The sequence below is a fragment of the Conger conger genome, chromosome 1, assembly GCF_963514075.1.
Source record: "Conger conger chromosome 1, fConCon1.1, whole genome shotgun sequence".
Lineage (NCBI taxonomy): Eukaryota > Metazoa > Chordata > Actinopteri > Anguilliformes > Congridae > Conger > Conger conger.
In genome coordinates, this window is record NC_083760.1 from 35018780 (window position 1) to 35043221 (window position 24442).

The window sequence follows — 24442 nt, forward strand, 5'->3', positions numbered from 1 at the left end:
CTGGAAACAACATGTGCTACGCTAACAGAGACCAATGCTAAGCTGCTAGCCAAAGTCACTGATCTCGAGTCTCGTAGTCGCCGCAACAATATCCGAGTCATTGGCTTACCCGAGTCCATTGAGGGACCTCAATCCACCGCATTTTTCTCTAAACTGTTGGCGGAGGTTCTGGGCGGTGACGTCTTGGATTCGCCGCCGGAGTGTGACAGGGCTCATCGGACACTTGCTAGCAAACCAGGGCCAGGACAGAGACCGAGGCCTGTCATCATCATAAAGATCATATGTGAAGCCCGGGCCAGAAGAGGCGAGCTACAGTATCAAGGCTCTCCTATCGCCATTTATGAGGATTACGCTCCGGAGGTGATGGAACAACGGTACAAATACCGAGAGGTGATGTCGGAGCTCTATAATCTGGGCCTCAAGCCAGCCCTATTGTTTCCTGCCAGGCTTGCTATTGTAACGAAGGAGGGAAGCAGGAAAAGATTTTCTTCAGTTGCCGAGGCTAAAGACTATATAACATCCATCCGTTCTGACTAGGTCGGGTCTGCTTTGTATACATGGAAGACTTTTGAATTATTTTAGGCTACGCTCATATGTGGGGCCATTACTTTATAAACTCACTCATTTTATTACTGTTTTCTCTATATAGACATACTTAATGGTGCTTGTACTATTGGAACAACATTTATTAGTTGTTGATAACCCTTTTCTAGCAAATGTATACTACACAGTTTGTTGTTGTATTTTGGGTTTTGTGCCCCAAGCACCTTATAGTTTTATGCTTTATTGTTGTGTTTACTGTTCCTCAAATATCTGCCGATTGTATTATTTATTGATTCATTTCTTATTTTATTGTTATAACTATTAATGGTTTTGGTTTGAGCTAGTTTTTTAACGTTTTTTTATGATTCTGTGTTCACTGTGTTCATTCTTCTCCAACTCACGGAGTTGATCACTGTTTGGCCCTGCTGTTTCCTGTCAGGTTTACTATTGTAACGAAGGAGGAAAGATTTTTTTCAGTTGCTGAGGCTAAAGACTATATAACATTCATCCATCCTGACTAGCATGGGCCTGCTTTGTATACATGGAAGACTTTTGAATTACTTTAGGTTACGCTCATATGTGGGGCCGTTTGTGTTTTGTTTCCCAAGCACTTTATATTTTTATGCTTTGTTCTCATGTTGAATATTTCTCAAATATATGCCGATTTGTATTACTTATTTCTTTGTTTCTTATTTTCTTGTTATTGTTATTACTATTACTGGTTTTGGTTTGAGCTAGTTCTTATTCTATGATTTCTGTGTTCACTTGTTTATTCTTCTGTAACCCACGGGGTTGTTCACTATTTGGATAGGGAATGAGACACCGGAAGACAAGTTTAGCTGTAAAGCTTTGAGCCATATAGCTCAGTCGTGGTTTGTATTTTGGGGGTAGCTTTAGGTATGGTCACAGTTGGGGTTACTTTGTTATATTTGTATGTTATCGTTATTATTATTATTATTTTTATTTTATTTTTTATTTTATCTTCTCTCTCAGCCCCCCCCCCCCTCCCTCTCTCTTTATCCTCAGTGCTTGTGGCACTGCACTATCTCAGGTCAAATAACCTTTTTAAGACTTCCTAGATGGTTAATGCTACGACAATGACGGGTAGAGGAGTGCGTCTGATCACCTGGAACACTAAAGGAATGAACAAAGCTACTAAGGTTGGTAAGGTCTTGACACAGCTGCAACATCTCAAAGGAGATATTATATTCCTGCAGGAAACGCTTCTCAAAACATCTGACACACTTCGTATTAAAAGAGCATGGATGAGCCACTTGTTCCACTCAAGATTTTCTGATAGAACTAGAGGGGCTGCAATTATCATCCATAAGAGTGTCAGGTTCGAACCAACAAATACAATATTAGCTATCGAACCTCTAGCCATCTGGCTTCGTAGCCATGATGGGTTTGAGGGCATCTCTCGTTACGGCCTGGTCCATAAACTTTCCCTGTATGCGGATGACCTTCTTTTATACATCTCTAACCCTACAACTTCTCCAGCTCCCCAAGTCTGAAGGAGGCCTAGCGCTTCCGAATTTCCGTCATTACTTTTGGCCTGCAATATTAATAAACTTCCTTATTGGGCTAGATGCAAACTCTCCAACCCATGTCCGGCTTGGGTCCATACTGAGATATCTTCCTCTTCATTTTCTTTACACTCCTTGATTTGCTCCCAGCTTCCCATAATGGCCCAAAAAATGTCAAATAACCCAGTTGTCACTGATACCATTAAGATTTGGCTCCAATTTAGAAAACAACACGGCCTACACAGAGCTTCGATTCACGCGCCAATTTTAAAGAATCACTTATTTTCTCCCTCCTGCTCTGACCCTGCCTTTCGTAGTTGGTCAGAGAATGGTCTTATTACACTTAATGACTTATATGAGGGTGGGGTGTTTTTGTCCTTTACTTCCTTGGCAGCTAAATTCAAATTGCCCAATAACCATCTCTTCCGTTTTTTCCAAATAAGGCATTTTGTTCAAAAGCAGTTCCCTCATTTCCCCAACCGCCCCCCTGAATCAGAAATTGACCAGTTTCTCACCCTTGACTTTGATCAAAAGCGGCTGGTATCTATCATATATGGCAAAATTGATTCCCTTAATCCGGCTTCCAATGCACCATTCAAGGACTCCTGGGGACGCGACTTAGGGGTTGACATCTCTGACAGCCAGTGGAGCGATATTTTAGGCCTGGTACACTCGTCATCCATATGCGCCAGGCATGGTCTATTGCAGTGCAAGGTCCACTTTACAAATGCTAGATTGGCAAAAATATTTCCCGATAGAAGCGATGCCTGTAATAGATGTAAGCAGTCACCAGCTGACCATCTACATATGTTCTGGACATGCCCGAAGTTGACGGACTTTTGGTCCAATGTATTTAATACCCTTGAGCAGGCCTTCAACACCAATATAAATCCTAACCCGCTCACTGCTTTGTTTGGCCTTCCCCCAGCCCAGAATATGCCCACTTGTCATTGCCTTCACCACTTTGTTAGCCAGACGCTCCATCCTTCTTAAATGGAAGCATGTCTCCCCCCCAACACATGACAGGTGGATACAGCACGTCCTACAAAGTATACAGCTGGAAAAGTTGAGATTCTCGCTTAAAGGCTCTTTGATATCCTTCCACAAAACCTGGAATCCCCTACTAACCCTTATCAATAACCTCACTATCACTCCTGATGCTGAGGGTATCTCCTAACTGGAGCTTGTGAGAGAGGTATCTTACAGTCTTACCACTGTTTCTTTGTTATTATTAGTATTATTATTATTATTTTATTTCTATTTTTATTTTATATTATTATTATTATTTTTTAAGTTATTATTGTTATTATTATTATTATATATATTCTTTTTTGTGTGTGTGACCATGACCGTTATGGGTGGGGTGGGGGGGTTCTTTTATCAGACACCATGCCATGTTCTTTGTTGTATGTTTTAACATTGACATGTCTGCAAAAATTCAATTTAAAAAAAATAAATAAATAAAAGAAATATTCCCGGACAGCGGAAAGATCACTGCCCAGGCTTTCAAGCCTGGATTCTGTAAAAATGTGTCCTACATCAGGCATTTGAAAATTACTCCAACACTGTTAATTCCACGACTTTTCCTAAATATTTGGGATTAAAAGAATCACATTTCATAAAGAAAAAATATATACTTCTGGCAGTTTGTGCCATTTTCTTCAGAAAATTCAAAAAGCCAGACAAAAAGACAGAGAATAGTGGTACGCAGGTGTGAATGTGTCCCTCACTTCCAGCATGCGATTCAGCAACTGAATGACCAACGTTTTGACACAAATTACTGTAATTTTCAGGTCAGCTTTGACCAGTCTGGCCATGCTCCTCTGACGTTTCTCATTAACAAGGCGTTTCTGTCTGTAGAACTGTTGCTCCCTTGTTTTTTTTGTGGGGTTTTTTGCACCATTCTTAGCAAGAGACTAGTGTGCATGAAAATACCAGGAGATCAGCAGTCTGAGATACTCAAACCACCCTGTCTGCCACCAACAATCATTCCACGGTCAAAGTCACATTTTTTCCCCATTCTGATGGTTGATGTGAACATTAACTGAAGCTCCTGAACCGTATCTTCATGATTGTATGCATTGCACTGCTGCCACACAATTGGCCAATTAGATAATTGCATGAATAAGTAGGTGTAATAAAGTAAGAATGTACCTAATAAAGTGCTTGTGAGTGTATATTGGATGTTAACCCTTTCTTTCAGAGTTCAGAATTCTACTGTTCCATCACACTAGCCTTTGCACGATAGAAGTTGCCCTCAATATAAGTGCTGACAACCAGTGGATATCAGCCACCTTCGTTCCTCACCATGTAACCATGGTGCTTTGCACTGTGTGTAATGTTAGCAGTGTCAGCAGCCACTGTTCATATTTTTTAAAAGCCTAGCTTTATCTTCAATTTCCCCAGCATTGGATAGCTGACTGTTTCATTCAGTCCAATAGGCACGTTAACTGTGCCAATATCCACGATATACCAGGGGCTCTTAATTAATGTGACAAATATCTTTTTCAAGAAAGACTACCATGAATGTCTGGTTAGAAACAGTCCAACATTAGGCCCCTATATCTTTGGATCCTCGTACTACCACACCACCCAGAAGACTATAAAGCCTACTACGTTAGGCTTTTTCCCTAAATACATGAAGCCTCTGTGTCTTACTAACATTATCTATGAAATGGCATTAAGACAACACAACCTTACAACCAATATTTTCATTATCTGCCTAAATCTATTAATTTGATAGAAATTGAGCTAACATGCTTTAACTCACATTGTTAATATGATACAATTGCCTGCTTTGACTTTGAAAAGAACATCACATACAATCAAAAACACTGCAAGTTTATGGTGTCAATGTTTGGACACTACAGAACAGTGAAACATCTACTTCAAGATACCACAGAAGCTCTCTCTGTACCAGGCAGGCAGCCAGGATGGGGCATGTCTTTATATGCTCATTATGGTCATGTGAGAAACCACATTGCATGCGCTGAAATTCACCCAAATGTATATTATTGGCACAGTTATTTAAAAGAATCAGTCCCAGGGGAGACATTAGAAAGGACGAGATTAACTAGATAAACCAATTTTTGTGTAAAGATTTTTTCATTTACATTTCCATAGAGAATACTGGCCTCTTTTTGGGCTTTCAACATTGAGTTACAATGAAGAGGATGGGGTTTCAAGTTCTTTTTGCAACCTGATGTTGCAGTTCACTATTTAGCCACCTTTGGATAGGACATCACTTTGAGAGGCTTGTTCTTGGCGCTTGGTTTATCCACCAAGAGTTTTCTACTACATTCTCCCCCTAGGTAGCTTCATCGGTAAGCGCTAAGTGATCTGTGACAGCACTGGACTCATTATCCTTATTATGGTAGTGAGTGTCTGACTGAAGAGCGAGGTCTCTCACCTCAATCCTGTACTTGCTCAGTGTCGGCCTGATGCCCATGGGGACCGGGAGGATGGGGCCACGGTCCATGTCTGTGGGGCCATCAATGGGGGGCAGGTCCGCCCTTCCACCAATGCCAAGCTGCAGTAGCAAAATTAACATTTGGACAGTGGTGATGATGATGATGATGGTGATGAATAATCAAGGATCCCGCACTCATATTCTCCTAGCTCACCTGGAGCAGCTCAAAGGCAGCCAGCAGGTCCCCAGCAGTGCAGTTTCCACGGTAAACCTGGTAATACTCCAGCTGAGGGGGGAAGCGAGGTGGACCATAATCCTCATCTGACATCTTAGTGACAGGCTTGGCGAACGTCCTGCCCATGAACTCGGCCTTGCCCTGGAATCCCACCACAAAAAACACGGTCAGCAGCACAACCCTGAAGCATCAGTAAAAACAATAAATAAAATGTTGCAAATTCATAGTGATTTCGGGATATTCAGATTCTGAATTCTCTTGCTCTGGTATTTGCTCCTATACCATCCTGATGTTATCATGATGTCATACAGAACAGTACAAACAATCTCCAGCCATGAGATAGAACAAAGGATCACAATCACAAACAGGCAAGGGCCTAAGAGCTGTCTAAACCAGCATCTGGACATCTGTAAATTTAAAATTAAGATGACTAATTCTGGAAAATGTTCTTTTTATTTCTCAAATTAACTATAATGTTTTCCATTTCAGATATACAAATACAATTTGGAGATATGCAATTTGTATTATAATGCATAATTAATTATGTAATTATATACTAACGATGTTTTCATGTGATCAAATTTATTTTGATATACATTCCCCTCTTAGGTGCATTTGGAATGAGAAGCCATGCAGAGAGATCTCACCACTGTGTCCTGGTCATAGATCTCTATGACGATGATGGGTGGGTCATCCCTCAGTTCGCTGGCCTCACCATAAAGCTCCACATTATCAAACACCAAAAGCTGGTCCCATGTTGGACACAGGGTCTCATTCAACACCTGGGGTAATGAAATAAAAAGGCACCATTTTTAAACACAGTTTATTTCCTGTTTCCCCCTTCATACACACACTATTCATGCTTACATGCATTATAGTGCCAGACATTGCTGTTTTTATGTTAAATTTAATTTGAACTAGTTTTGATCAAATTCAGGTATAACAACAATTACAGAAGAAAATACATACTTAAAAGTAGGTGCTACATTAGGCACCCTATGTAAAGCACTTGTAGACACCTTGAATATGTTTTTTTTAATGCACAAGGCATGTCTCAAACGCTTAAAGAAAGAATTATGAATGATGCAAAGCACTCGCAGTGGGTGGAATGTGCACACAACTGTACTACCAGTGTGCCATCTGGGTCATGCATATTTACATTGTGTAATCTGCATGAATCGAATCAGCACTAAAATAACAATAATGTAAATGTGGCTCAATATACAGTACAGTAGGACATTATTAGTTCACATAGATAATTGTAAATTACCACTCGCAAAAAACATGGATTTTTAAAGATGATATAAAATATAGGCACGTAGTCTATTTCTATGCAATGTGTAAACTTAGCGGTTATCATAGCTGTGAGGGAAAAAAACAACTAACATACCAGGCATGCAAGAGATCATCTGTAAATTATTCTTTACAGGCACACTAGAATTGCTTGACGAAAAAGATGACATTGAACCCAGCCCCTGTAATTTGTTTTCTGCTATAGTTTTACAAGGCTATTTAATTGCATGGAATAACTTCAATAACTAATCCTAGAAATACTGAAGCGGTTCATTTACTGGTCACTCAACTGATCCCATCTGTGGCTCATTGTTTCTTTTTTTTTTGTTTTATTATTGTTGCACGTTTATTTCTGTGTCAAATATCAAATACATGTTCCTGAATCAGTGCTTGCTGGACTTCAAAAATAGATGTAATCTACCCAATTAAAGTAAGGGGAGCGGGGACAGACGACCAGACACAACCGAGAAGGGAATCTCAAAGTTTCCCACAGGACGTGTGATAACCACTAATATAATCTGGGCATCTCCTACAGGATGTGGGGAACCACAAGAAGAGAAAGGGAAAAAAGAAAACGGGAAAGAGAACTCCCTAGCAAAATGGCAACAAAACTGAACTGTAAATATGGTTGAAGTGAGTCTGTTTAGACTTGAGAATTTGACCATAAGGAGGACATTGTATTTTCTCATTATTATTTGCTACTTTTGAAAGTTTAAAAGTTAAAGTGTGGAAATGTCACATGGTTCTGATGGAGCAATAAATCTGGCACTGTTCAATTTAGTCCAAACTCTTATTGCAACAGTTATTTCAACCACTCATCAAACTTAGATAGACGTTTTTCCGGGCAGTACCTTTTTTGAGCCACTAGAGGGGTTTTATTGGCTTACGTGTGCAGTTTGCTGCCTTGGTTAATAGGCATCCACGTGCAGTCTGATTACTAAGTTAATTATCCATTATTGGTAATTATTTAAGCCTCATTGTCCCTCTGTTCTGGGCATGAGTGTTGCATTTCTCTTCAGATACCTATTTGGTTAGAGATTGCCTGGAAGACTGGATTTCTTTATATTTTAAAGACATTAAAATGTCTTCCCTTTACTTAGGACCAAGAGTAGGGGTTGACTTCTGATTTCGCCCTGGTCGGGCTCTCACTCTGATGCATGTTGCTCCCTATTCTGGCAGCCGTATCAGTTTTCCTAAGATTTTCTCTCACCTCTTTCTCATGCTCTCTGGTTGGTGAGGAGCTAGATAGAGAATTACTCAGGGTTATCTTCCGCCTGTTTGGAAGAACTCGGGAGTACCTCTTTTAAGCGATGCCCCTCTACGAAGGTGGGATCTGAAAGTGTTCAGCTTCACCTCCTTGTGTATATAGATGTCTGTGTATGCATGTCCTTGCTACTACCACCTGGGTAGAGTTAGTAATGTGGATGTGTCTGAATGAATAAATCAAATCAGAAGTTCGCCGTGGATGGATCCAACGGTTGGCCAACACTGGTTCCATGACCCCTTCTATCGTCCGTCTACAATTTATTGCCTTTAATTGTGAACACCTGCACAATAAACACTCATTTGCATTCAGTTGTTGGTGTGGTCCTCAGCTCGTGAAATTGCACTTTTCATTGTGGATCTTCCCCTCACTCTGTAGTTCATTGAACAGAGGCCTACATAGTCTACATAGTCAACTGCAGGGATCATCAAATCACGGTCCTTCAGGTCCAAGATCTGCTGGCTTTCCACCCTCCCTTTACCTGGGAGTCAAGTGTGAACACAGTCTGGCCGAACAGTAGCACTAATTGTTCAGCTAATTAACTGGAAGAAAAGAAAACCAGGGCCAAATTTGATTTGAGGTCCAGATTTGATAATTGCTGGTCTATTGTATTCGCCTTTTCTCTAACGGTCATCATATGCAGGGATGAGTGTCTAGAAGTGTGTGACTGCCCCTCTTACCTCAGTGACTTGGCTGTGGGTAGAGAAGAAGACGCGGGCGAAGGGGTCAGAGAGGCCAGTGCTGTCGGCTGCGAACAGACTGCGGGCCTGGTACATGTGTACCCTCAGCTGAAACACCTGCTTCACTGTAGGGGACACATGAGAGAGCACTGTTTGAACAAGGCACACTGAAGCCTAGTGACAACATACCAGTGGTACCATTAAAGCAATTATTGATGGCATTGTGTACTTTGCGACTTAAGAGGAAAGGGAAAGAGGAAAAAAATATGAAGAAATTAGGCAAGGGTCAATGCCATGGAGTCTCAAGGAGTTCCCTGACTTCCCTGCCTCTTTGTCTTTGCGACTTAATCCTATTGTTAATCAAAGAAAATGATTTTAATCAATTATCAGTTTAAGTGCATGATTTCAGCTAAGGAGCCGCCACTGCAACATACACCATAGAAAAAGATAAAGAAAAAAAAGCTTTTCAACAGTAATACTTTCTCTATCAGAACAACCTCTGTTTTTTGGTTTTTCGCTTTTTTCCTCTCAATTCAGAATACCCAATTATTATCATCTGCTCTCCGGGGGCAGCTGCCAATTCTTATCACACCATTGCGTCTGCCATTTATTGATGCCCATCTGTCCATTAGAAGAGCCATCAGCAGCTCACTAAGGATGCATTTTATTTGGCTACTTAATCATACTCTCCACCTCAGCTGATGAGAGGTGAGCTTTTTGGCACAAAATGGCTGCCATACATCACCCTGGTGGGTGCTACACATTAACAAGAGATGAGGTGTTATCTACAGTAGTTTTGGGTTTCATTCGGCGGTTTGCTTCTGTGGCTGGCTTCTGCCGCCGCCGAGAAATAATACTTGCAAGGTTCCGACAGTAGGGGGCAGCCATGTTGCATTTCAGCCTGTAACAGGCAGAGCAGTGATTTGTAGCAAGATTACCCACAATGCATAGTGGTTTAGGGCTTGCTTTCACACAATCACCACCATAACAAAAAAGTTATGTTGTGTTCTTTATTGTAATGACCATAGGCATTGAATGCATGATCTGGCATTCTAGTGTTTGGATGGAGAGATATTAAATGTATTTTTTTAAATTACTTTGGGTGCACCTTGATACACAGCTCCAGGGTGATGTAGCCTGTACATGCAGATCTAGCTTCTAACATCATTAGAACAGTTTGTGGACTGTTCTTTAACTCAGTCCTATATTAGAAATGCAACACTCTGCTGCTCCCTACTGTCGATACATTGCAATATTTCAGACAGCTCAGGAGTATAGTGCTCACATTTGCTACCTGGTGGTGGTTGTGCGAATAACAAGTAGTTACTGTGGGGAAAAAAAATAATGTATGCAAATTTCACAGATCTCCCAATTGAAACAGGAACCCACTGCATAAAGTGCCATTAACTATAAAATGCTTGGAGATTCTGAGAGACTTAAAAAATATTATCCATTATTATTAGTGTTGTATTTTTCTGACAGTGATGACTTTAAGTATTAGGATGATGTAGATGAGCATTATTACTATTCAATATTTAAAAACTGTTCATAATTTATTTTATTACTTGTGTAGGTGAGACTGATAGGAGGGGATGACAGCATTCCAGGGCCCTTAGCCGCCTTGTTCTCCTCAAAGCCATTGGGAAGGCCGCTCAGAAAGTCCTTGCGCTGCTTGTTGAGTCCCAGCCAGAGGTACAGCTCAGTCTTGGCTTGCACTGTCCACCCAGCAGACCCAAAGCCCTTTTTACCTGGGAGCTGAATGGACACAGAGTGTAGGTAATAGACAGCCTTTTCTTATGGGATATTTACCAGGTGCTGAAGGCAGTTGAAGGATGAAGGAATTCTACAGAACATTATTTTTACAATTTTAGAAAAGTAGATTTGTTTCTTTACAAAATAATTCAAGATTGATGACAAAAAATATATTTAGGCACCTTAACCTTATATTCACATTGTTTCATGTCAAATCCAATGTGCTGGTGTACAGAACCAAAAGAACAGAAATTATACCACTATCCAAATACTTACGGATTGCAATGCAAATACATAAAGAGCAGAGCAGGAGGGTAAATAAATATTACCTTAAGGAACAGTGTCTGGACCTTTCCACAGTCCTTGCCGCTCTCCTCATCCACCAGTGAGAACAGGATATCTTTGGAGGGGACACGGGCGTACGCAATGCGCTTGTTGTTGCTCATCATCCAGATGTAGATGTCAGGAATGCTGTGCTGAGGCTAAGGGCAAACACGCATCGAATGCTTGCATTTCAGTAAACAGCTGAAATAATAACTGCAGCGCGTGACTGTAATGCTGATTTTAAAATTAAAAGATTTGACAGATATGATAATTTCAGAACATGATTACCAAAACTGTTTCAGCATGCAAATGAATTCAGTATTCAACCACATTGTTAATTTCAGCATTTGGTCAAAATGAAAATGTATTTGACCAAATTGATCAGGTTTTACATGAAATGAAAATGCAGAAGGAATTCATTTTAGTGCAATACCTCATCTGCCAGGAATCGCAGCTTCTGTAAGAAATTCTGAACCAGCTTCAGTTTCTCCTTCACTGTGTTCTTCTTCACCTGAGAGCGAATGATCTTTGCCTGCTGGCCCATATTTTCCTACCAGGACCAATAGAACCAAATCAAAAGAATATACAGTACTAGTCAGTAAACCAGAATCCCAGCTTTAGCAGTTTCAGGGGGTCCCTGCAAAACTGAAACAAATTTTCTTCCATAATTTCTATAACTCAAATACTGTACTGACAGTCATTCCACACATAATTCACAATGATGCTATAAAGGCAGCTACAGCGCATACATGGTTAGCTTGCTTTAACATTGGTTAGCCGTCCTAAACTTTATTTAAAATGTTTTCATGTATTCCCATAATTGTTTTATTCTTATCCTTTAATTTGGATCAATAAAGACTCAAATTGTCTTACAGTTTTAATATGGAAGAGACATAGACTCAGTGAGAACTTTATTAGGTATTTATTTGACTTATTTTTTAGACTCAAGAAGTCTTCTGCTGCTGTAGCTTATCCACTTTGAGGTTTGACGTATAGTATTTTCAGAGGTGCTCTTCTGCATACCACTGTTGTAATGTGTGGTTATTTGCATTACTGTCACCTTCCTGTCAGCTTCGACCAGTCTGGCCCTTCTCCTCTGATGTCCTTAACAACATGTTTCTACCCACAGAACTGCTACAATCATTCCACAAAGTCACTTTGATCACATTTCTTCCTCATTTGGTCTGAAAAACAGCTGGAACTCTTGACCATGTCTGCATGCTTCTATGCATTTAGTTTCTACCACATGATTGGCTGATTAAATATTTGCATTAACAAGCTGATGTACAGGTCTACCAAATAAAGTGATCACTGAGTGTATATTGTTCCTTGACTAGAAAAAGTGACATACAATTGAAGAAAGATTACATTATAACAATATTATTATCATTACTACAGATGAAAGCAGAAGTCTGAGGAAAATGACACTTGAAAGACCAGCGATTTACAAAGCAGTGACATGGTTGATGGGCCTCACCAGTTCTCTCATGCAGGATTTGAGTCTCTCACGGTCTAGTTTGGTTCTTCCAGTCTGGTTTTGGTCCTTATTTGCCAGAGTTAGGAAACGACTGTGAGCAGAAAACAAGAAAACATAAACATTATAAATAGACAAACAAAGGGTAGTGGTGAGAGAAATAGGCTTGCAAGAAAGTGAGGTATAATGCTTAAATCCCTGGTGAGTCACTGTTGTGTTTTCTGACTGGAACCAGAGGCTGTCTGGTTTTTCACCTCTGGAAAAATAATCATAACTCTGCCCTGTGCCTTGCACTAATGCTGTGTAAAAATGCTATGGAAATATACATTTCGAATGATTGATTGATTGACTGAATTGCATATTAAAGCCAAACAGAGTGAGACAGGCGAGCAGTATTTGTACAAATGTACACCACCTAAACTGATATGTGAGCATGCTGATACAAAAGCGGCTGTGAGGCATCACTCGTTTCGATGTTACTTCTCACACTGTGAATTCCTTTGAGATCCTTGAAAAAGGTTATAGGCACCATATAAGTACAATGCATAATTGCTACGAACCTGCACCCATTGCTGAGTTCCTCTAGGACCCCCCTCAGCCTGCGTTCTGGATATGCCTTCTCAGTCTTAATGACCTCCTGGACATCATTCAGTCCCTCTTCCTATCACAGGTTAAGCCAAGGGGTGATGTGACAAACATCCAACAGCAGCAACATTGGTTCAGTCAGATAAACTCATGAAAGATGAATCTAAGAACTGAACGGAAATATTGTGGAAATATAACCTACTTCTGCAGTCATGTATTTTTTAAGAGAATCAGACCTGTATTTCTGCCTGAAAAGGTGGTCTACAGTAATGGTGGTCTACAGTATTTAGACCACTGATGCAGTATTAGCAAGAGGATGTGCCAATTCCCTTGCATTGTCTTTCCAAGTAAAATAGCACTGTAAAGTATGGCAAGTAGGAAAGTATGACTATTTCACTGAATTCTATCAGTTATATATTTTCCTTTTCAACTCATTCCAGAATTATCTTTACTCTCCTTCTCAATGTGTGATATTTAGAACACAATACTCAATATTCACAAAAGGACAAACCAGTTTGTCTGCAATCTTATCCATAATATTGGCATTGTAAAGCCGCCTTCTTTGGTCCTGCCACCAGCTCTTGATGTAAATGCACGGTTTCGTCTCGAAGTAAGGCAAATGGAAATAATTCCTGAGAAGACACACATGTTTGCTTGGGTGAAATACACATATATATTTTTAAAAACATGTCAGTTAACTGATTGCTGATCACTTGTGTTTAATGTTAATTCACATATGAAATCCAGGCCATGGTTCCCTGTCCAAAGGAACAAACACTGGTGCCATGTATGTATGTCATATAGTGCTGCTGAACATTCTCAAAGGTGACATTGCAGAGTTGAAAACCTGAGCAGCACGCGTGAAAAACCTGACCTGGGGGATTCCCCTGCACTTTTTGGTTCCTTAATTCACAACAGTCCAACAGTTCATGACAGAATGATGCACATTTTTAAACTTGACTTGCTGACTTGCCCACTCACAGGAATCAGGGAGCAGGTGGGATGTTTGCATTTCCCGGTGTCAACGTGAGTGGGAACATCTTTTTATCAATTTATTTCATAGAGACAGGCCTATAGAATATCTGCTGTGCAATGTGCAATCATTTTGTCAATAGACTATTTTCTAAGGAAGGGGAGAACAGGCTCATTTGTAACATTATTAATTTTTTACAGTTACTCAAAGATAATGCAATCAAAAGCTGTGAAATTTTACTACCAAGGGCATACACTATTCTGCCACAATAAGTCACATTATGATTGAGGTGATCACAGACGGTCTGTGTACAACTTAAACAAACCTAAATGTTGTTTGTGTTAAAATTGTTAAAATTGAGGTGAAATAAGTATTGTAACAACGGAAAATGGCCTGGCCTAACTGTATAAATCATTCATTTGCTCAAAAGAGCAATTTAAATTTATCTTAGATGTGTACAAAACATGATCATGATTTAAATTTCCACCTTTAAAATTTGTAAATGACCAAATTTTTGCATTCACGCTTGAATTATTGGATGAGAAAATGTGTTTGTTGAAATTGTGCCGGAACAGCAAAAATATATATTTTTAGCCCCACTTTAACATTATATTACAAATTGGTAGTATCTCCACATTGATAATTTTACATTTACTTTAGTCTGTCACAGAAAAGCCAGCAATATCAGCCTATAGATTTTTATGAATGACATTGGCATATCTGCCATGTTTTAACAATTTGGTGTGTTCATTTATGTCGTTCCATCCACCAAGCTTAATGGAAATACAGGAGTAATATACACGCAATAGCGTACTCGCAATATGCATAAAACTAAAAAAGGCTACTTTGTTTGAACAAAAATATTTTGCGACAGTATACTCTTCCCAGAAATTTTAATGCCTATTCCATATTCTTTTGCATTGAAATTTGCTTTGATTTGTGTCCTGCCTATTTCTACTTATCATTGGTATCCAAGTTAAACACTACTATTGTAGTCTATTATCATATTGGTGGAAAACTGGGAGTTTTTTTTAAATCCAACTAATGAGAAAACCGTAGCATTCATGACCTTCCCCGTCGCACTGTAGCAGAGGATCAAAAACCAGAGCTCCTACGATTTGGCACCCCTGCATCCTCAAAGTAGTCAGCAAAATAGACCTCTCCACAGCACACTTCCATACTATCCTGGTGGGCCAAACCTGTCTGTGATGACAGGCCTCATAGCTGGGGTGGTGGAGACTGACACCAGGTCCCTGTCGTCCTCCGTCTCTTCATCGCTGGAGCCCTGGATGAGGTCCGACTCCTCGTCGCTTCCTCCACCATCTTTCTTCTTCCTCCCCAACTTTGGTTTGGTCACACCGTCAATCTCATTTCCATAGTTACCTAACATGGAAGGCACCAACATAAGATGTACCATGGTTATTACGTAAATTAACTTTCCCTGTGTATTGAAAAATGCTGCTGACATTACTGTGAGGCAGGACATAACAGGGACATTTAGGACTTAGGAACTATTGTGAACCTATTGTGAGTTCAAAGTTGATGGGTTTGTCTCCAATCTTCCTGTCAATCATGGTGGCTTCCAGGAAGGCTCCATAGAGGAAGAACTCTTCAATCTTTCCAGTGGCATTCTAAAGCAACCCAAATATAAGAAAAGATGCTATAATAGGACTGAACCAAACAAAAACAGTTTTACTATGGAAGGTTAACACAAAACAGAGAATTCTATTGTTATTATTGTTGCTAAAAAGGGATCTTCAGCCTAATTTATATTTTTGAAACACGCAACGTTTTGCATTACATAAGAGGAATGTAGAATTTTGGGAACCAGGTTAGGGCTGCTGACCTCTGAGATGTTGGGTATACCCTCGACCTGCACCTCAGAAGAGCTCATGACATCAGGGGAGCTGGTGTCCAAGATCTCGACTGCCAGGCTGACCAGTAGCCGTGCTCGGAATGACACGCCCTCACCTAGGCCCTCGTTCAGGTCCTGGTGCTCATCCATGATGGTGTAGTTCCGAGTGGAGCCATACATGTTCACCCAGGCTGGCCCCAGGGTTGGGAGGAATCCTGACAGGGAAGAAGATGAATAACACAAACATGAATAAATCTGTGAATGGCTTCAAACTACATTGTATGGCATGATTATGGGATGCATTAAGCATCAGTAATTATATCAGTCTAAACATCTACTCCTATGTGAGGGTTAAATAGGTTGGCAGCATGGTGGCACAGTGGATAGTACTGTTGCCTCACAGCAAGAAGGTCCTGTGTTTGAATCCCGGTGCCTTTCTGTGTGGAGTTTGTATGTTCTCCCCGTGTCCGTGTGGGTTTCCTCTGGGGACTCCGGTTGCCCCCCAAAGACATGCAGGTTAGGCTACTTGGGGGGGCATTTACAGGGTGTTGCTGCAAAAGGTCATGTGTGCTCAGCCAACTTACCCTGTATATATAATTAATAATTATAGTTATTTCCAGACTCTTGGGTCCAGATAATTTATCAAGAATTCTCTAACTTAATCGGCAGTAAATGTTTTAGTCTGATGTGCAATAATTTGGGCACCTCTGGTCGAAATGCCTTTTACAATTAATATCTAAGTGAATAGAAGCAAGCCTGACCTCTAAACGGTAAAAGGTTAAACATGACACATTTATTCTCATTTTAAATAAAGTTTAAATGAAATTTTTTTCTTGTGCAAAGGCTTGGGAGCCCTGCCAGTTAGTACTTTGTAACTCCTCCTCGGGCAACTAGAACAGCTTGTAAATGCTTCCTGTAGCTAGTTACAAGGCTTTCAATTCTCACTTTTGGAATTTTTCCCCAATCTTCCTGGCAGAACACCTCTAGCTGCATGTACCGCAGATTTTCAATATTATTCAAGCCTGGGGACTATAGTGGCCTTCCATCTTTCCTGGAGGTACTTCATGGTTGATTCATTGTATTACTGGAATACTCAACCTCTTTTCAACTTCAATGTCTGTACTAATCCTCTAGAATTTCTTGATATTTGGTGGAATCCATTCTTCCATTCTCCACTCGCACAATATTTCCTGTGCCCCCAGCTGCCACACAACCCCAAAGCATGGATCCATCTCTATGCTTCACAGTTGACAAGGTGTTCTTCTCTACAAAGGCTTCACCCTTTTTTCTCTAAACATACCTTCTTTGTTGGTGGCCAAAAAGTTCCAATTTAGTTTCTTCAGTCCAAAGCATATTGTTCCAAAAGGCTTCAGGCTTCTCAATTTTTTTTATTTTGTCATTATTTTTGGCAACTCAATATTCAATTTTCTAATAATGTTTCTGACAGTGAAAATAGACAGTTTGAAACATTGCCAGAGTTTCTGTAGCCTTCTCCTTCTAGGTGGAAATGCACCATCTTCATTCTGAAATCCTTGGACAACTGTTTAGAGGAATCCATGGTTGTTAACACCAGACAGAACAACCACTGCTGTTGGATACTTTAGAAGGCATGGAGTTACTTCAGAATAAAAAGTTCAGCCCTGGAATTATACTCACCTAACTCAACTAAGTAAATCACCTGGGCCTGGGCCTTAGTAATCACCTTTTTAAAAAGTAACAAAATCCAAAATGGTTCCCAAAGGTTTGCACAAGGCCCTTTTCCTTTTCTTATCATTTATAAACAATAAAACATAAAATTAAAAAGAAATATTTTTTAAACATTTGCAGAAAGGTTTACCATTTAGAGTTCAGGTTTGCTTTCGATCACATACAGATGGGTGCCCAAGTTTTTGTACCGCTACTGTGCGCCCTCCTTAATGTTTTGGACAAAGACCCATCATTTATTGATTTGCCTCTGTACTCTTAATTAGATTTTTGTTTTTTTAAAACTAAAGGACTAATGTTATCAAAAGACAAAACAAAGACACGATACTCAGCCAACCATACCTTCTTTGCCAATTTGTCTGCTTCAAACACACAAGAGCCTGAGCAGCAATGTGTTAAAAGATGCTGGGGAGACCCCTGATAATACTTTCCTTCCATTTAAGACAGGAAATTAGATAGACCCATGTATTAGGAATAACTTAATCTTTTGAATAAACTAAGGTTATTTATCTCAACCACAGCTAAATTAATCTTCTCTGGAGAATCTTAATTCTGAGATTCAAATTGTGCAGCTTCATGAGATTGGAAATTCCCCAACATTTTGGGGAAAAAAAGTTATCCTTGACTTAATATAATTAATTAATATTATTATCCTTGAAATAATATTCTAGAATTCATGTCCTTGGCCACCTGTCAACCTACATGCAATGTAACCAAATTGTTGCAACTCTGACTGTTACAGACAGACAGACACAAGTGATGAAGGGTGATCTGACAAGGCTGCTGGTCACAGTTTTGAAACCAGACCATGGAGTCCATCCAGACACTGGGCTGGTACCTTCATAGGCCAAGCACAGTCTTAATAGCATCTTTACAGTTTTACTAAATAATATTTCTAATGAAATTGGAACCTGTTCACACACAGCCCCAGTGCAGTTATTCTGCGCTCACACAGCCCAGATCCACCTTTGTCCCCATCATTGGCGATCTTCCGTATGTCGATGAAGTGTGTCCCAATGGCCACATCATTCACTTTGTCCGAATCTCGAATCTGGACCTTCATGCGTTTGCAGAGGGGTGGGAACATTTCAGTGAAGATGATTTGCTCATTCCAGATGGGCTCATAGCTGCTCTTCTGAATCGAGGTCTTCCCCTGTTTGTGGAGATTTTGGTCACATTTTCTTGGCTGTCAACAACAAAATTCAGTTGATTTTAAATGAATCTACCCAATATTAAATCTGATTGAAGAAACCTGCCTTCTGTCCTGCAAATAGCACTTGAACATAAGGGTCCACCAAATCTTTGTTCTCTCCGATGAAGGCCTTTTTCACATTGGCCATGATGCTGGTGTTCATCTTGGGTAGCCCCTCAGCCCGGTAAATCTTCAAATAGAAGCGTGCCCACTGACGTTCTGTTGGAACTCCTTCTGGCAACAAGAGGTTCCTGAAATATAACAAGATATTCTGTTTTTTGGAAAACCGTGCAGTGAGTTGTTTCGCAAACAGGCAAAAGGTTCATTGCAAATCAAGCAGAATTACAACTTTGTATAATTGACTGAATAAGGCAGTAACAGTGAACAAACCCAGACATGTCTGCAACTAGAATATGTTTTCATGATTTTTTAAAATTAAATATTGAATTATGTATAACAATTGTATACATTTCTAAAATAAAATTATAATTAAGTATTTACAATAAAACACTCCAGGGTCAACTAAACCCATTGCTGTAAGCAAGATTTGCGCAATATGTGCAAAACTTTACCCTTCAATGTCATCTTCATCTGTCTCATTGGCCTTGTGAGGGGTTTTGATGTTGTCCCCCTTCCCCATCACAGCGATGTCACACTTGATGTAGCCCTTACACCCAGAAGTGATGTCATCCGGGTCAGTAAGGAAGGCCCATTTGTGGTAGAACTGATGCTCTTTGAGGGTTAAGAACCAACAAGCACAGCATTTCAAAAAAGTAATCACAACAACAAGCAAGCATCAGAAACTCATTAAACACAGCATGCTGTTGATGACTTCTGTTTTAGCCTTGCAAAATGGAAGAAGTTAATTTTGACTTTATAATAAAAGCAACATTTGGTGAGTCAATGTTGGCAATTTCTGAACTCAGACAGTGTTTGTGATGAAAATACAAACACTTCCATTCAGTTGTGAGGAAAATGTTGGATGCGGGCTGCAATCTTGAGATATTTCCCCGCATTTCCATTGCCAATAGCAAGACTGTAGTTCATAATCACCAAACTGTGGTGTGCTGAAAACATGGCCCTATGTAGACTCTAAAATGCAATAGGTGCTATGATTAAACAGGCCACAGTATCTGGCATTTCCTACCAGGCTGAGAATAGACAGTGCCGACATCCAGTTTGAACGTCCCAACCAGTGTTCCACTGCGCAGAAGGTTTTTGGAGTGGATCACCTGGACAAGAAAGGGTCATTAGAATCCAGAGTTAGAGAAGAGTTGGCTTAGTTGATGGGCATGAGGAAGAACTAGAGGGGGCACTCCCTTCATCTTTTGATTGCTCTACTCACCGATAGCTTCAAAATCTTGTCAAACATCACATCCGGAGGCACGTGGAAGTCAAAGACAAAGTACTGAAAGGAACAAAGAAGAATTTGGTTCAATTTGTAACAGCTTCCTGCATGCTTGGAGGAAATACTTATTGAGAAAATAATTTTGGTTGGAGGCTGGTTACCACTGTACCAAAATTATCCACATAACACTAAGAACCTCCCAAAAAGCCACATAACACTAAGAACCTCTTTAAATGAAGCCTCATAATGGCTTCCTTGACTTCCTTGGCACAGCTCTGGTCCTCATGTTGTGTGTATGTAGGATTTTGCTAATTAGCCATATGCACCATGACCGATTCATTTGTGAATTAGACTACAATAAAATTCTACAAGACAAGAACATTTATCAGCAGCTGTTTATATCACGGAATGTGGTTAAAAATGACAGATTGTGTAAATGATTGGGCTAAATAAATAATAAAGAGCAGAAGTTGGTCTGAAATCCAGGAACAGATACGGCCCCATCCCTGGTCTAGATAATAGCTACCAAATTTACCATGACACTTCTTAAACAAAATCGCTGGTAATTTACAGGGGTGTTTTTATATATTTTGTATTTTTAATGGGGTATTTTATGTGGAAAAACAGCAAGCAATCTGAAATCAGCATAGTTTAAAAAAAATGCTCCAATAAAACTAATATTTGATCTTAATCATGTGAGAAGAAAAGTGTTTTAACTGGCAAGCAAATGTACACTTAATTACATAATGTGCATGTGTTCCTACAAAAAGAAAGATTAGTAATAATACAAATCCACACACAAAATATACAAGGTTTTTTCTTGATGGAAAGGATTTCACCTGTGGTACCTCCCATTAAATTGAGAAGACCTTTATTGCTTAAATAAAGGTCAAGAATGAATGATGCTGAAGAGTCATTCACAATGGCTCAGTCGGAGATAGGAGTTCACAAGGACTGAGCTGTTTCCAGACTTTGTGCCAATTTATATTTGGAATTATTTTACTACCTAAATATGAAATTCTTCCTGAATTACAGCTCTTAGTGACGAAATTTAATGCGTTGTTACAAAAACTAGCATGCCCACTGGCACTCAAGATCATCATCATATCACATACAAGTTATTTGCCTCAACAGGACTATTATTACATTTCAGAAAGAGTGCAGACAATCATGCTAACGTCCATGGCATGTGGAATTACCCAAAATGAAACATGGCACAAAAAAACATCTCTTTTCCTGAATCAAAATGTGTTTTTTGTTAGACTGTGTACCAACGTGATTATTTTTGTTCTATTTTGTCTTTGTTTCTGTTTAGAAAATGAAATAGTAGCCAGTCACCTCATTGTAGTAGGGGCAGTTGGTTGACTCCTTCATAGACGTGTATTTCTTTTCTTCCCCAATCTCCACACAGACCACAGGATCCATGTTCAACCCCACCAGCTGTCGAGCCTCGACAACGGTAACACTAACCTGGGTAGGTGCACACATTCAGATTCAGTTCAAGCTGTTGAGTTAGCACAAACCTGAATGCACCAGGCCAAGGTCAAAGTTTATTTTATGTATATATATATGAGTTCCTGATAGTTGTGTACATCTCATCAGCAGCACCTGGTTCTAATTACTGTACTGATATGGACGCAATAAGTTTCCACTTACTTTTTCATACATGGCTTCTTTATGTTGGCTAATTTATGGTTGAATAATGACAAAGTAATAGTTGTATGTGCTACAAATCACATGAGGGAAGATTTATGAAGTATGCATGTATTTATCGAGCATAATGTACTGTAGAAATACAGAATTGGCATAGTAGTTTCATGGTAGATACAAGCAATTACAATGGAAAATGTTAACATAATTGTATGTTATTGTAATGTAATCTAATTGTATATACAGTCTGATTCATGTAAGGTTTAAAATTTTACAGGATGCTTTTCAACTTACTTGGTAATCCATTGGTCTCCCAGCACTAGGCTCCATCTTGATATCAGGCTTTGATCTGAGATATGCAAACACATTAATATTAGATGCACCAATAAAATATATACTTAATTAAGCTTCTTGTATATATTGTAATATTGAGGGCCGACAGTTTTTAAAGAATAATGATCTCTCTCTCTCCCGTGTGTGTGCGTGCATGCATTCATGTGTGTATATTTATGTATGATTTTATGAAAATGAGATTTAAGGATTGTCAAAATTGTTAAGTTGTCTTATTTTGTTAAATTATTACTATTATGTTGTGGGAGAAAAATAAGGACACTACAATATATGCTTTTTAATAATAATAGTATTATTGTTAAGAATAATAATAAGCATAATAATACAATATTATTATTATCATTAATAATAATAATAGTAATTATTATTATTATTATGTTATTGTTATTGTTATTGTTATTGTTATACTCATCATATTTATCCGCCATATGGCCGAATATGTTCTGAATTAAGGTATTGATCGCAGAAGAAAATTCAAGATCTCTGATAAAGCTGATATGATTTTAGTGTTTAACTAAAATTGCAGACTACCCAACATGTTTGGCCCTAGAGACAAAATTGTTCCTTATGAGGAGATGGATCCATGTACCAAATTTTGTGACTATGTCAAATGGGGGAAAAAGGTTCCATTCTTTCAAGTTTTTGCAACCATTTTTATAGATATTTTTCAACTGTCAAAAGAATGATAATAACCAAAAACAACATTATTATTAATAATAATAATGATAATGAAAAAACTGAACAATTACGAAAGAGTTCCAGCAGCTTCACTGCTTGGACCCATAATAATATACCTACATAAATTGGAGCCTGAATGAGTGTTTTGGGGCTCACCTCTTATTGGACACATTGGTGGTAACTGCTGTGACAGAAGCCAGTGAGACAGTGTCAGGATCCGGAGCCCCTCCAAAGTGCATATCTGGCCCGTCCACATCCTCTGTATCTAGAATGGCTGCCTCATCTGATCAAGCACATTACAGGAAATATCAGAGATCTGGTGTTAGAGAGATGTTCATCTGAGAAAATATATTCCACAGGGAATATCATAGATATGGCATTAGAAATGCATTCATGCAATAATCAGAGGGAATGTCTTGCATCAGTGAGAGATTGGTATCAGATCTAGTAATTTCATTGGCAAAATCAGACATCTGGTGTAAGAGAGGGATTCAGCATTTAGGATTACCAGGTATTGTCAGCCTTTGATGATGTCAAAATCGACTTGTTTTATAGCTCATACACTGAAAATATGAAATTAATACCACTAAGGAGGAACTGAGGACTACTTATGGAGGAATACCCCCTGGTTCCACACAGCACAGTGCAAAGTGATTCCCATTGATATTAGAACACTGTTCTTTACTCATATAGTACTCAAACCCCAGTCTTCACTCTGACTCTTTGGCAAACAGTCTTACCTCCTCTCTGGTGATGGTCCTTAGTGCTTTGTCTCTTTCCGAGTGGCATGGCTGGTATCACTCTCTAACCAGCTCTGTACAGTAGATTAAAGCCTGAGTTAAACATGGTAAAGGAATCACACGAAACTCACAGCACAATGGGTTTATTGCCCAATGGGATAAAATGGACACTGCCAGAGTAAAATATGTTACAATTTATATTATACTGGACACTGAACACTATTCAAAGAAAATATAATATACTAATATAATACTTGAATTTTGAATAATACTTTTTGAATAAAACTTGAATAATACAATTTTATAGGAGTTAACATATCTATGTCAAATGTTTGGTGTCAATTCAACTTGTATGAATGATTATATGAGATAAAATGGTCTCAAATAAAAGGTAGCACCATATAAAATGTTTTTTATTTTCTTGTGAATAATAATTCATTATATATAGTCATAAAGCTGTGTTCCCTGTTAAAGACTGGAAAATAATCTCAAACAATTCAATTCTTAATGTGTTACCCCTATTTTCTGATTGTTATGCCCAATCATATAGGCTATATCCGTGCTCATAATGCTGATGTGGGTGGCTGTAGAGAAGCATGCATTCTCCTGCAAAGCATGCAATGCTGCCAGCTGCTTCTTTTCACAAAACAGCCTGAAATCCGAGGCTGCACAGATTGCAGTGGCAAGAAGACAGTTCAAAAGCAGCAAGCAAGCAGACCGCAGATTTCAACCTACAAAGTTTGCTAGAAAGTGATGAACCACAGATCCTTCCAAACTTAGACAACACTACCAACAATTGTGGAGCACTGCGGGGCTATTGGCTGTCACTGGTGCAGTCAGGATTCGATCCTAAACATGGGCGAATT

At 39.3% G+C, this 24442-nt stretch overlaps 1 protein-coding gene across 1 annotated transcript in view; it reads right to left on the reverse strand.

The window, feature by feature from the left end:
• LOC133126188 (otoferlin-like) overlaps window positions 1-23625 on the reverse strand; it is a 49662-nt gene extending 26037 nt beyond the window's left edge. Inside the window, exons 1-22 of the mRNA XM_061238136.1 lie at window positions 23577-23625; window positions 22993-23119; window positions 22102-22156; window positions 21496-21627; window positions 20155-20217; window positions 19957-20041; window positions 19382-19541; window positions 18874-19060; window positions 18584-18770; window positions 15905-16128; window positions 15581-15689; window positions 15258-15441; window positions 13597-13717; window positions 13061-13161; window positions 12504-12594; window positions 11460-11576; window positions 11032-11184; window positions 10516-10705; window positions 8951-9075; window positions 6361-6495; window positions 5693-5854; window positions 5479-5598 (exon numbers count right to left, since the gene is read on the reverse strand). Coding sequence (XP_061094120.1) covers window positions 5479-5598; window positions 5693-5854; window positions 6361-6495; window positions 8951-9075; window positions 10516-10705; window positions 11032-11184; window positions 11460-11576; window positions 12504-12594; window positions 13061-13161; window positions 13597-13717; window positions 15258-15441; window positions 15581-15689; window positions 15905-16128; window positions 18584-18770; window positions 18874-19060; window positions 19382-19541; window positions 19957-20041; window positions 20155-20217; window positions 21496-21627; window positions 22102-22156; window positions 22993-23119; window positions 23577-23625 — 2877 coding nt within the window. The remainder of the gene's footprint in view (window positions 1-5478; window positions 5599-5692; window positions 5855-6360; window positions 6496-8950; window positions 9076-10515; window positions 10706-11031; window positions 11185-11459; window positions 11577-12503; window positions 12595-13060; window positions 13162-13596; window positions 13718-15257; window positions 15442-15580; window positions 15690-15904; window positions 16129-18583; window positions 18771-18873; window positions 19061-19381; window positions 19542-19956; window positions 20042-20154; window positions 20218-21495; window positions 21628-22101; window positions 22157-22992; window positions 23120-23576) is intronic.
• Window positions 23626-24442: the final 817 nt, after the last annotated feature.